Here is a 13,866-nt window from a genome sequence, read left to right as displayed (position 1 = left end):
CAATCTTGTGTATTTTGCAGATAAGGTAATGGGTGAAGGTTTAGTGCGTAAGTGACCTCCCAAAGTTGAATAGGTCAGCAGCAGAGCTTGGATATGAATCCATCTCTGTCTGACTTCAAAACCTGAGCTTGTTGCCACAAAGCCGCACTGCATCTTCCATAGGGATACTGAGGCCTGGAAAGGTGAAAGTCTTGTCCGAGAGCATACAGTCAGTTACTTAATCATCCATTAATTCATCAAGCATTAATTGAGCATCTGCTATGTGTCAGAAGTTAGGCCAGTCCATGGGAACAAAAGCATGGCCTAAACGTGGTTGCTGAACTTGAGAAGTTTAATTACGGGATGAGATGAGAGGTGGCCACAAATTACTCTAATAAAAGGTGATAATAACAAGTATCATAAGGAAGACAAGAAGAGGCCAAAGCTTGGAAGAAGCATGGCTTTCATTTGGGAAAAATCTGAAAAGGCCTCATGAAGAAAGAGGCTTTAAGGCTTTGCTTTGAAGGCAGGACAGGCTTTGGGCATGTGGCAATAGGGAAGGTAGGGGTGAGAAATCAAGCAGGGAACATGGCGCAGAGGTGGAGAAAAGGGGGGTCGTCATCATTGGCTTATGCCTAGACTCTAGGTAGCTGGTCTCCCTGGTCAGTCTTCTTTCCTTCCCCTGAAACTGTCTTAGGGCAACAAGTTGAACTTTTTTTTTTTTTTTTGCTCTAATCTTTTTTTCTTTTTATTATTGTACTTTAGATGAAGGTTTACAGAACAAACTAGATTCTCATTAAACGGTTAGTGCACATATTGTTTTATGGCACTGGTTAACAACCCCACAACATGTCAACCCTCTTCCTTCTCCACCTTAGGTTCCCTATTACCAGCTTTCCTGTACCCTCCTGCCTTCTAGTTCTTGCCCCAGGGCTGGTGTGCCCCTTCAGTCTCATTTTGTTTTATGGGCCTCTTTAATCTTTGGATGAAGGGTGAATGTCAGGAGTGACTTCATTACTGAGCTAAAATGGTGTCTGGGGGCCATACTCTTGGGGTTTCTCTAGTCTCTGTCAGGCCAGTAGTCTGGTCTTTTTTCACGAGTTAGAATTTTCTTCCACATTTTTCTCCAGCTCTGTCTGGGACCCTCTGTTGTGATCCCTGTCAGAGCAGTCAGTGGTGGTAGCCAGGCACCACTTAGTTGTACTGGACTCAGTCTGCTGGAGGTTGTGGTAGTTATAGTCCGTTAGTCCTTTGGACTAATCTTCCCCTTGTGTCTTTAATTTTCTTCATTCTCCCCTGGTCCAGATGGGGTGAGACTAGTGGAGTATCCTAGATGGCCACCCACAGGCTTTTAAGACCCCAGACGCTACTCACCAAAGTAGAATGTAGAAATTTTCTTTATAAACTATGTTATGCTGATTGAGCTAGGTGTACCCCAAGACCATGGTTCCCACAGTCCTCAGCCCAGTAATTCAGTCCCTCAGGGAGTTTCAATATGTTTATGGAGCTTCCATGACCTTGCCTTGGACAAGTTGTGCTGGCTTCCCCAGTATTGTGTACTGTCTTACTCTTCACCAAAGTTACCACTTATCTGTTGTCTATTTAGTGTTTTTCCATCCTCATCTCTCCCCTTCCTTGTAAACACCAAAGATTGTTTCGTTTTGCGGGTAAACCTTTTCATACAGTATTTTTCCTTTTGTGATGGACTTATTTCACTCAAAGTAATGCCCCCAGACTCATCCATGTTGTGAGATGCTTCGCAGATTCATCATCATTCTTTATTGTTGCATAGTGCTCCATCGTGTTTATGTACCATAGTTTGTTTATCCATTCATCTGTTGATGGGCATCTAGGTTGTTTCCATCTTTTGGCTATTGCAAACAATGCTGCAATGAGCATGGGTGTGCATATATCTATTTGTGTAACGGCTCTTATTTCTCTAGCATATATTCCTAGGAGTGGGATTGCTGGATCATATGGTATTTCTATTTCTAGCTTTCTAAGGAAGTGCCCTATCATTTTCTAAAATGGCTGTACAATTTTGCATTCCCACCGGCAGTGCATAAGAGTTCCAATTTCCCTGCAGCCTCTCCAACATTTGTTATTTTCTGTTTTTTTGATTTATGCCAGTAAAGCCAGGGTGAGATGGTATCTCATTGTGGTTTTGATTTGCATTTCTCTAATAGCTAATGATCATGAGCATTTCCTCACGTGTCTTTTAGCCACTTGAATGTCTTCTTTGGTAAAGTGTCTGTTCGTTCATTTCCTTCGCACATTTTTAATTGATTTGTCTTTTTTGTTGTAGAGGTGTTGGATTTTCTATAGATTTTAGAGATTAGATCTTTGTTGGATTTGTAATAGCCATTTTTTTTTTTTTTTTTCCCAGTCTGTAGGTTCTCTTTTTACTCTTTTGGTGAAGTCTTTTGATGAGCATATGTGTTTAATTTTTAGAAGATACCAGTTATCTAGCTTATCTTCTAGAGTTTGTGTGTTGTTACGATTTGTATCCTGTTAACGCCATGTATTAGGGCCTCTAGAGTTGATCCTATTTTTTCTTCTAAGATCTTTATAGTTTTGGTTTTATATTTAGGTCTTTGATCCATTTTGAATTGGTTTTTGTGTACGGTGTGAGGTATGGGTCCTGTTTCATTTTTTTGTAGATGGACATCCAGTTTTGCCAGTACCATTTGTTAAAAAGACTGTCTTTTCCCAGTCCGAAGGGCTTTGGGCCCTTGTCAAAGATCAGGTGACCATAGGTGGATGGATTTACCTCTGGGTTCTCAATTCTGTTCTATTGGTCAATGTATCTATCGTTGTACCAGTACCAGGCTGTTTTGACTACTGTAGCTGTATAGTAAGTTCTGAGGCCAGGTAGTGCAGATCCTTCTATTTTATTCTTCTTCTTCATTAGCTCTTTATTATCTGGGCTTTTTCTGTTCCATTTAATATTAATGATTAGTTTTTCCATCTCTTTATAGAATGTTGTTGGTTTTTGGATCGGGATTGCATTGTATTTTGTAAATTGCTTTGGGTAGAACTGTCATTTTTACAATGTTGAGTCTACCTATCCATGAGCATGGTATGTTCTTCCATTTATGTAGATCTCTTGGTTTCTCGCAGTAGTGTTTTGTAGTTTTTTTTGTTTTTTTGTATAGGTCTTTTACATCCCTGGTTAGATTTATTCCTAAGTATTTTATTTTTTTACAGGCTATCATGGATTGAATTGTGTCCTCCCAAAATATCTGTCAACTTAGCTGGGACATGAGTCCCAGTATTGTGTGATTGTCCGCCATTTTATGTGATTTCCCTATGTGTTGTAAATCCAATAACTAATAAGATGGATTAGCAACAATTATATTGATGAGGTCTACAAAATTAGGTAGTGTCTTAAGCCAATCTCTTTTGAGATATAAAAGACAGAAGTGAGCACAGAAACATGGGGACCTCATACCACCAAGAAGGAAGCACCTCTGGACCCAGGGTTCCTGGATAGAGAAGCTCCTAGTGCAGGTGAAGATTGATGAGAAGGACTTTTCTTCAGAGCCCAGAGCCGACAGAGAGAGAAACTCTTCCCCTGGAGGTGATGCCCTGAATTTGGACTTTTAGCCTCCTAGACTGTGAGAAAATAAATTATTCCTTGTTAAAGCCATCTACTTGTGGTATTTCTGTTATAGCAGCACTAGATGACTAAGACAGGTGCTATTATAAATGGTGTTGTTTTCCTGATTTCCTTTTCATTGCTGTTTATTGGTGAATAGGAATCCAACTGATTTTTGTATGTTTATCTTGTATCCTGCAACTCTGCTGAATCTTTCTGTTAATTTCAGTAGTTTTCTGTGGAGTTTTTTGGGTTTTCTATGTACAGTATCATATTATCCACAAATAGGGACAGTTTAACTTCTTCATTTCCAATTTGGATTTTCTTGCCTTATTGCTCTATCTAGGACTTCCAGCACAATGTTAAATAGGAGTGGTGATAAAGGGCATCCTTGTCTTACTCCTGTTCTCAAGGGGAATGTTTTTGGCCTCTCTCCATTAAGAATGATTTTGGATGTTGGTTTTGTTTAAAAAAAAAAAAAAAAAATACTGTCATCAAGTCAATTCCAATTCATAGTGACCCTATAGGACAGAGTAGAACTGCCCCATAGAGTCTCCAAGGAGCACCTGGTGGATTTGATGCCCTTCATTATGTTGAGGAATTTCCCATCTATACCTAACTTATTGAAGGTTTTCATCAGGAATGGGTGTTGAACTTTGTTGAGCTTCATTTTGATGATGCAGTTTCAAAACTTCCTTTGGCAACAGAGGAGTGAGGCCCACCAAAAGTCCTTGGTAGGGATGGAATACTCCTAAGGGGGCTAAAAGATTGGAGAGGACAAAGACTGTGATCAAAGGAACAAAGACTGACCTGGGGCTGCCTGTTAAATATTTAAGCACAGCAAAAAGCCAATAAGGCAAAGCTTTATTTAAAGCTATAAATGTTTCTAAATATGTTTCCTCAATTAGCCAGTTACTAATAAAAAGCGAGAGAAAAAAAAAAAAATGAACCTAAGCCTGCCTTCTGGCAACAGTGTCCCACAATGAAAGAGCATGTTTCGGCTTATCTGTCAGGGTGGATAAAGGAGCCAGAATCTGCCTCTCTTCCCCAATGGAGGACATGGCTGGAAGCATAGGAGCAAAGTTGGGGGCCTGCCTCTGACAGTGGGCCTGGGACCTGTCCACCTAACTAGCATCTGCTTTGTACTTATTTTTTCCCAGATAGTCCCACAAGGCTCTGTGCAATTTCATTCCCATGTGTCTTTCTTTTACCAGGAATGTCTTCTTAACTTCTATCCCTAGTTTAACACCAATGCATTCTTCAAGTGTCACTTCCTCTGTGAGTACTTTAGTTAAACACCCTAGGCCAGTCCATACCACTTTTACATATCCCATTGTGGCATGAATATTTAGTCACCTGCCTCCTTTACTAGATTAGAAAGAGTTGGTGAAAGAGATCAGGGTGGCCTATCCTGTAAAACCATGGCATGCTAAAAAATGGTTGAGTAAGTGTCTTAGAAAGTGCACAGAGCACTGAATAGTGCTGTAACCATTGGGAATGCTGCTCTGAAGGACATGGGCACTGGCTCCCTCAGGCTGGAGAGAGCCTGGATGGGCCGGTCCTGACTCTGTTAGGTCATAGAGGGAGATAACTACAAGAATCTGGTAGCTCTTGAACATCCTCAGAACAGCACTGATACAGAAATTCACGACAATGCAAAAAAAAAAAAAAAAAAGCTATAACTTCCTTCCAGTGTCTGGGCTAGGTTGGTGTAATTTCATAACTGGAAGGTATTACCCAGGGTAGCTAAGACTAGAACTCAAGTCATCTGGGAATGGAAATGTGTGTACTGAATTCAGATTGTCTGGGCTCTGAATTCACAGATTCATGATCTACTAGCTGGGTAAATTTGAACAAGTCACTTAATCTGTGTAAGCTGAGCTTCCTCTTTGTTGAATGGGGATAATTATAGTATTACCTTATAGGGTTAATCAGTGCTTTAAATAAGATAATATATATGATAAGCACAGTGCCGAGAACATATTAAGTAGGTTCCCAACTACCTCCTTTTTCCCTCCCTCTCTGGCTGCCTCCCTCCATCTCTTCCTTCTTCCTTCCTTCCTTTCATCCATTTATCCATCCATCCATCCATCCACCCATTCATTGATAAATTATATCATTCAGTCAATTACTATCCCATGACCATTCTATGTTAGGCATTGGGCTCCAGAGGGAAATAGGTCATTGTCCTTCCCATCACAGGGTTGTCAGAGTTGAGAAGGAGACAGCTATATCCACATATGCTGGAATGTGGTAAGAGTTGTGATGGGAGTGGCACCGGGGCTGTGAGTACCCACGGAAAACAGTGGCTCGTTCAGCCATGGTTAGGGCTGAGGATAGGGAATGCTTCACAGAGAAGACTTTAAAGCTGGATTTTGAAAGATGAGTAGCAATATGCTGCATGGAGAAGGGGTGAGAGTGGAGGGGGGCAGGGTCTTCCAAACTGAACATAATCTGCACACAGACTTAGAAAGCAAGGCATGATGGCGGAAGGTAGAAATGGCCAGTGTGCTGGAGAATACAGTGGCTGGGGCTTGGAAGTAGCTGGAGGTAGGCTGGAGACAAGGCTGGGAAGGAGCTTTGTGCAGCAGGTTCTGGCAAATCTTTAATCCTATCAAACACTGTGTCTTCATCCTACAGGTTTTTGCTTCCAAAGCTGGGTAAAAGTATCTCTAAGGGGTAGTAATAATAACTAAAATAAATGTAATAATAAGATCATTGTAAATATAGTAAATAATAATACAGCACACATGGTCAGCATGCACCTTTCAACCTGGCACTGTATAAGGAGCTCTGAAGGCATCATCTCATTCAGTCCTATAGTAAGCCCTTGATGATTAGGGTCACTATGAGTCAGAATCAACTAGACAGCAATGGGTTTGGGTTTTTTTGTTTTTGTTTTATAATCAACATAATCCTGGTGTTTTTTCCTGGGGCATCAATATTACTTGCAGACCTGAGCAAATGTTAAAGAAGTGACAAGTGACATACCACAGTTCAAACTAAAATAATCATTCACATATTATGTAACAGAATGGCATGGAATTTTTTTCTTTCTTTTTTTTTAAAGATGGAACCTGGAATTTGGGGCTTATTACTGATCTCTTTCACACATAGCTGCAGACCCTTTGGGAATGTGTTCACTCTCATCTGCCTTTAGGACAACCTCACTATAAATGCTTGAGAAGCCCCCAATTCAAGTGATAGAGTAGCAGGAAAACGTTTTCAAAAGATCACTCCAGCCACCAGGTGGAAGATGGATTCATGGGTAACAAGGCTGGATGAAGAGGCTGATGCAGGAATCTGAAGGAGGGATAATGAAACTCAACCACGTCAGAGCCAAGGAGGGGGTGAATTTGTGAGATCCTGGAGGCCGAAGAGGCAGGACCTGATGACAGTGATAATACTAAAACTAAAAACCAAACCAGTTGCCCTTGAGTCAATCACAACTCATAGCTACGCCTTGTGTGTCAGAGTAGAACTGTGCTCCGAAGGTTTTCCATGGGCTGATTCTTCAGAGGTAGATCACTAGGCCTTTCTTCTGAGGCACCTCCAGGTAGACTTGAACCTCCAACCTTTTGGTTAGCAGTCAAATACATTAATACTACCCAAAAAACTCACTGCCGTCAAGTCTATTCTGACTCATAGCAACCCTATGGGACAGGGTAGAGCTGCACCACAGGGTTTCCAATGAGTGGTTGGTAGATTCAAACTGCCGACCTTTTGGTTAGCAGCCGAACACTTAACCACAGTGCCACCAGGGCTCCACACTAGTATTAGCCACTCTTTATTGAGGGTCAACTATGTGCCAGGTACTGGGCTACGTAAATACTAACCACATGTAATATCTGTATTACTAGCACTATTTTATGGGTGAGGAAACTGAGCCTAAAAAGCGTTTATTAATTTGCTTAAAATCATTCATTTTGACCATGGTGGAGCTGAATTTCAAATGTAAAGTTCTGCTTTAAAAAAAGCCTTTCCTATAATGCTTGAACTTCAAGAAGCCCCTCTTCATATCCAAACAAATCATTTCCCACTTTATTTGAATGCCAGTGTCTCCTTTTTACTGTCCACGGACATTGGGGAACAACTACTTAGCAGCTGCCTCATAAAACCCTGTCACAAATGCCAAGGCAGAGATTAAGTCCTCTTCTCGCCTTCCTCTCTCTGGCTAAGGACGATGCATTTCAGCATCCATCACACCTCTCAGGAGAAACCATAGCTGCAAAAACACATTGGAGCTGCTTTTAACCATGTGCTCAATTCCATGACACTGGTTCTCAGCTACCCATTCCATCTGCTGGAAACCACTGGGCATCACAGACTGGGCGCGGAGCCTAATGAAGCAGAGAAAGGCCAGGTACTCCCACTCTGGGACAGAAAGCCCATGACCACCTCAGCGGCAGGGGGAAGGGAGAGACAGTGTAAGCCTGGGATTTTATTTGGAATTTTTGATGGCAGTAAAGGCTAAAGAAGCATTTCCAAAATGGTGTTTCTATGGACACTTCTCTTCCGTAAGATGTTAATAAATGATCTACGGGAAAAATAAAGTCTGTGGTTGTCATAGATTGAATCGTGTCCCCCCAAAATATGTGTGAACTTGGTTAGGCCATGATTTCCAGTACTGTGTGGTTGTCCTCCATTTTGTGATTTTCCTATGTGTTATAAATCTTAATATCTGCCTGTGGTTAAAGAGGATTAGGGTGGGATGTAACATCCTTGCTCAGGTCACACCCCTGATTCAATGTAAAGGGAGTTTCCCTGGGGTGTGGCCTGTACCACCTTTTATCTTACAAGAGATAAAAAGGAAAAGGAAGCATGCTGAGAGCTGGGGACCTCATACCAGCAAGAAACAAACACCGGGAACAGAATGTGTCCTTGGACTTGGGGTTCCTTTGCCTGAAAAGCTCCTCGACCAGGGGAAGATTGATGACAAGGTCCTTCCTCCAGAGCCAACAGAGAGAGAAAGCCTTCTCCTAGAGCTGATGCCCTGAATTTCGACTTATAGCCTACTAAACTGTGAGAGAATAAATTTCTCTTTTTAAAGCCATCCACTTGTGGTATTTGTTATAGATAACTAAGACAGTGGTTAAGACGGTTTCACAGACATTGAGCTAAACAAAGCAGCCCAGCTTCCTTTACTGCAGGACTTCTCAGGGTCTCTACCAGATTAAGATGTGCTGGGGGATCTCCAAGTGGAAGACGGAGTGTATAGCATTTCCAAACCTTTTTGACCATGGAGTCCTTTTGTCCAAGAAAATTTTGAGAATCTGTGGTAAACAAGTTGGCCTATGCCAGGCTGACATATACTATCCTTACCCCTTTTCTGAAAAAAATCTTATCGTCCAATAGTCCAAGCCAAAGCACAAGCACAGTGCTTTGAAGCCATTTTGAAAACTGCTGTAACAGCATCCACTTGTGCACACTTAATGTGCTATTTGCCAGTGATTCTATCTGTGAGGGGAACGGGTTCCCCTAGAGGTCTGTACCAGGAGGCTTTTGACTCAGCACGTACTAACCTATAACACCACTTTGAAAGTTACACAACTGAGCACTTTCCAATGATTTTGAATGTTAATACACTCATTTATTAAAAAAAAAAAAAATTGTTAAGTATTTTCTATGTATCAGGTTTATGAATATGAAGCTTACATTTTAGAAAGAATAAACAAGCAAATAAATATATATGATTTTAGGCTAAACCAGTACTATGAAAGAAGTAAAAATGGGTTATCTAACAGCATGTCTTGGAGGTGCAATGGTTTAGAGCTACGGCTGCTAACCAAAAGGTCAGCAGTTTGAAGTCACCAGTTGCTCCTTGAAAATCCTATGGGGCAGTTCTACTCTCTTCTTTAGGGTCACTATGACTTGGAACTGACTCAATGGCACCTAACAACAACAACAGCATGTCAGAGATGGAAAGATGAAAAACTTTGAATTGAGTAGTCACGGCAGACAGCTCTGAGGAGCTGATATTGAACTGAGAGCTAAAAGGTAAGAAGGGGGCAGCCAGAAGGGCAGTTGAGGGAGTGAGGGAGGAATGGCAAGCAGAGGGAGCAAGAATTTCTCCAGGTCTAAAGAGGTGAGTCATTTGCTGTAATCCTGTAACATGAAGGAAGGCAGTCTGGCTGGAGCCCAGGGGACTGCAGAGCAAGTGACATTAGAGAAGAGAGCAGGAGCCAGATCACGAAAGTCTATGAACCATGGCAGGTAGTTTGGACTTAATTCCAAAGATAATGGTGGCACAATGTTTAAGCGATTGTCTGCTAACCTAAAGGTTGTTAGTTCAAACCCACCAGCCGCTCCCCAGGAGAAAAGACCTGGCAATCTGTTCCTATAAAGATTTAAGCCTAGGAAACCCTATGGGGCAGTTCTAGTCTGTCCTATAGGGTACCTATGAGTTGGAATTGACTCAGTGGCACCTAAAAACAACAACAGAAGGATTTTTAAGCAGAAGATGCTTATCTGTTTATGTTTCTAAAAAGATTACTGTGACTGATTTGGGGAGACTGAATCAAAAGGAGGGCAGTTCAGGGAAGAGGTGCTAGATGACAGTGGCAATAATGATGACGAATAAAGGGAGGTCAGATTCAAGATACATTTTTAAGATACAAATGAATTTCTTTATGCATTAGTTGCCTAAGTCCCCATCTCATTTATAGATTAAAATAACTTGATATCTAATTATAGTTCAGTCTAAAAAGGTAGATTATTTTTTTCATTTTGTCAACATGGAATTTTTTCTTTTAACTGCAGTAAGTATATATTTAACAACTGTTTGCTATTTCAGTATTGTTTACATGTACAAAAAAAAAAAAAAAACAGTTGCCGTCAAGTCAATTCCAACTCACAGAAACCCTATTGGACAAAGTAGAACCGCCCCATAGGGTTTCCAAGGAGCAGCTGGTGGAATTCAAATTGCGACCTTTTGATTAGCAGCCGTAGCTTTTTTTTTTTTTTTAAATGTGCTGTAAGTGAAAGTTTACAAATCAAGTCAGTCTCTCACACAAAAATTTACATACACCTTGCTATGTACTCCTAGATGCCCTCCCCCTGATGAGACAGCACAATCCTTCTCTCCACCCTGTATTCCGTATGTCCATTCAGCCAGCTTCTGTCCCCCTCTGCCTTCTCATCTCTGCTCCAGACAGGAGCTGCCCACATAGTCTCTTGTGTCTACTTGAGCCAAGACACTTACTCCTCACCAGTATCATTTTCTTATAGTCCAGTCCAATCCCTGTCTGAAGACTTAGCTTTGGGAATGGTTCCTGTATTGGGCTAACTGAAGGTCTGGGGACCACGACCTCTGGGGTCCTTTTAGTCTCAGTCAGACCATTAAGTCTGGCCTTTTTACAAGAATTTGAGGACTGCATACCACTGTTCTCCTACTCCATTAGGGATTCTCTGTTGTGTTCCTCGTCAGAGCAGTCATCGGTTACAGCCGGGCACCATCTAGTTATTCTGGTCTCAGGCTGATATGGTCTCTGATTTATGTGGCCCTTTCTGTCTCCTAGGCTCATATTTACCTTGTGTCTTTGGTGTTCTTCATTCTCCTTTGCTCCAGGTGGGGTTGAGACCAATTGATGCACCTTAGATGGCTGCTTGCTAGCATTTAAGACCCCAGGCGCCACTCACCAAAGTGGGATTAGCAGCTGTAGCTCTTAACAACTGCACCACCAGGGCTCCCAAACCTTCACTGGCAGTGGTGGGACTTACAGTACAATTCAGTGATATTAATTATGTCCAGCATGTTGTGCAACCATCACCACTATCCATTTTCAATTTTTTCCCTTAACAGAAGCTCAGGACCCCATTAGCAATAACTCCCTCTTTCCTCCTTCTTTCCACCCTTGGTAACCACCAATGAACTTTCATCTCCATATATTTGCCTATTTTAGATTTTAATTAATTCTAATTTTGGAATTTTCTCTAATAGGGGGAAACAGAATGAAGGCCAAGTTTTACACAAACAAAAAAATTTCTGTGTGGCATTGTTTATAGTGATGAAATATTAGAAACAGCCTATATCCCTAAGAAAATCAAGGTGTATAAAAAGGATATTTTTGAAGATTTCAATGCCATAAAAATTCTTAGGAAATGATAAAAAAAAAACATATGAATTCAGACTGGTAACAAAAAGGGGTAAACTACAGACTTACGGCCAAGTGTGTTTATGGTGTGTGTGTATGTCTGTGTAGGGAGGAAGTTGGAGGGATTCTTAGGAAAAGGTGGAGAAATAAAAACAGACAGGCAAAGCCAAGCAAAATCAGGAGTGGCCCTGAATATCTAGCCCAGAACAAATATACAAAATACAAGACAGTCTACAGTCTACACTCATCGCCTCATCAATCCTCAAAGCAACCTCAGATGTAGGGATTGACACTCCAATTTTACAGAAGAGGAAACCATGCTAGCATAGAACACAGTGGTTAAGACCAAAGATTTAGGATTCAGACTGCTTAGTTCTCTCTGGAGCCATCATTTACCAGGGTGTCCCGTGGGCAAGTTACTGTAGCTCTCTGTGCCTTAGTGACCTCATCTGTAAAATGGGAATCACCACTGTAGCTGATTCATAGGATTGTTCTGAGGATCAAATGAGATAAGATGCAGATAGCATTTTGCCTGGTGCCTGGAATAGAGTTAAGTTCTCAATAAATGATAGTGATTATTCATAGAGGTCACACAGGGGATTCCATGAAGAGGGGATGACATAGGAAAGAACATGGAAATGGGAGCACATGGGTTTAGAAGGGACAGCAGAGAGATTAGAGCTCTGTGCTGGCCTTGAATGTCATGTGCATAAGCCTCAACCTCTGAAGGTACTGGACAACCATTAAAGCCATAGGAGAAGGAGGGTGACATAAGAAGAACCAAGTTATAGGAACCAGAGGAGCAGAAACAAGAGAAACCAGCTGGAGCCTGCAGAATGGACTGAAAAAAAAAATAAAGATGGAGTTTAGAAATCAGGCAATGATAAGGGGTTTCTTCCATATACAAAGTCGCACAGAAAGGCTGGGAAAGAAGATGATGATGATGGAGAAAAAGGGAGGAAGGAGGAAGCAGAGGAGAAGGAGGAGAAGGGGCAGAACTACATTTTATTGGATTCTGAGCTGGGCACTTTGCTATGATAGAACAACTCTGTGAGACAGGAGTGGCTTGGAGAAGTAGAGGCACCTGCACAAGGTTACATTATTGGAAAGGAGCAGAAATGAAATCTGAATCCAGTTGTATCAAATTTGCAATGTTCCTGCTCACAACCACTATATTATATAGTCCACTAAAGAATAGGCCCAACCTGTGTTCTCAGCTTCCAGCCTAAGGATGCCTTTCCCAAGTTCATTCTGGCTCTCTTGCCCTCTCAAGGATGACACCAGCTACAATTTAAAGGGCATCTACTGCGTGCCAGGCCCTGTGCTAGGCACTTTCTATACTGATGCTAATCCATCACCCTAACAGATGTATAATCCATTCCAAGACTCACATGAGGCAGCTGAGACTCAGAAGTTAGCTAAACACCTAGGGTCACAGGTCTGCAGTCTTCAAGGCTTCTGTTGAGATGATTTACTGCGGATACAGGGTCATGAGTTCAATGACCACAAGGAAGCCAGGGAAGAGGGTGCAGCTCTCCCCAGCATCGTTAGAACCTGGGGCAGCCTGTTCCTGACAAGAGGCACCAGGGGCCTACCTCGAGACTTGCTCCTCCGCCTCCGCTTCCCTGCTGACACTCTGCGTGGAGCTGGCTGCAGCTGACCGATCTCGATGGGCGTGTTAGCACGGAAACTCTCCTTGAACTTCTGCATCAGGGACTCCACTGTCTCCTGCGTCGCCTCAGCTGCTGCTACAAGGTGGGTAATGGGGCTGAGATTAGGGCTAGGCCCACCCCCAGCCCTTGGAGGACTGGACCTGGCCACCCTGAGTCCCTGGAACTCCCTCCCTGACCCAATGCCAACACAGAATCACAACCCATTGGTCCCAGTACAGATGTTATCTGTTCCCACCTTCTATGGTCCAGGTACTACCCTAGGCCTTTATCAGATGGTGGTGAAAGGCTAGACACAATCCATGATTCAAGTAATTTGCAGTTTGGTAGGGCATATATCCAGGCAATCCCAACACTGTGTGATATGTCTGTGATAGGAGAGTACAAAGGAAGTGATAGCAGAGTACCAGGATGGGTCATCTCATCCAACCTGGCAGTCAAGGCAGGCTTCCTAAAGGAGGCACTACCCAGGTGGAGGCCTTAAGGATGAGTCGGAATTAGCAAAGCAAGGAAGATCAGGCTGGAG

The 13,866-nt window shown here is 42.2% G+C and overlaps 1 protein-coding gene across 3 annotated transcripts in view; it reads right to left on the bottom strand.

The window, feature by feature from the left end:
• ASTN2 (astrotactin 2) overlaps positions 1-13,866 on the bottom strand; it is a 1,052,667-nt gene that overhangs the window by 760,459 nt on the left and 278,342 nt on the right. For 2 of the 3 annotated variants that reach the window (XM_064291547.1, XM_064291548.1), the window contains exon 4: positions 13,266-13,418. The exons of the other annotated variant lie outside the window; for it this stretch is intronic. In XM_064291547.1, coding sequence (XP_064147617.1) covers positions 13,266-13,418 — 153 coding nt within the window. The remainder of the gene's footprint in view (positions 1-13,265; positions 13,419-13,866) is intronic. 3 annotated transcript variants of the gene reach the window in all.

The sequence above is a fragment of the Loxodonta africana genome, chromosome 9 (genome assembly GCF_030014295.1).
Source record: "Loxodonta africana isolate mLoxAfr1 chromosome 9, mLoxAfr1.hap2, whole genome shotgun sequence".
Taxonomy (NCBI): domain Eukaryota; kingdom Metazoa; phylum Chordata; class Mammalia; order Proboscidea; family Elephantidae; genus Loxodonta; species Loxodonta africana.
This window is presented reverse-complemented; position numbering and strand designations above follow the sequence as displayed.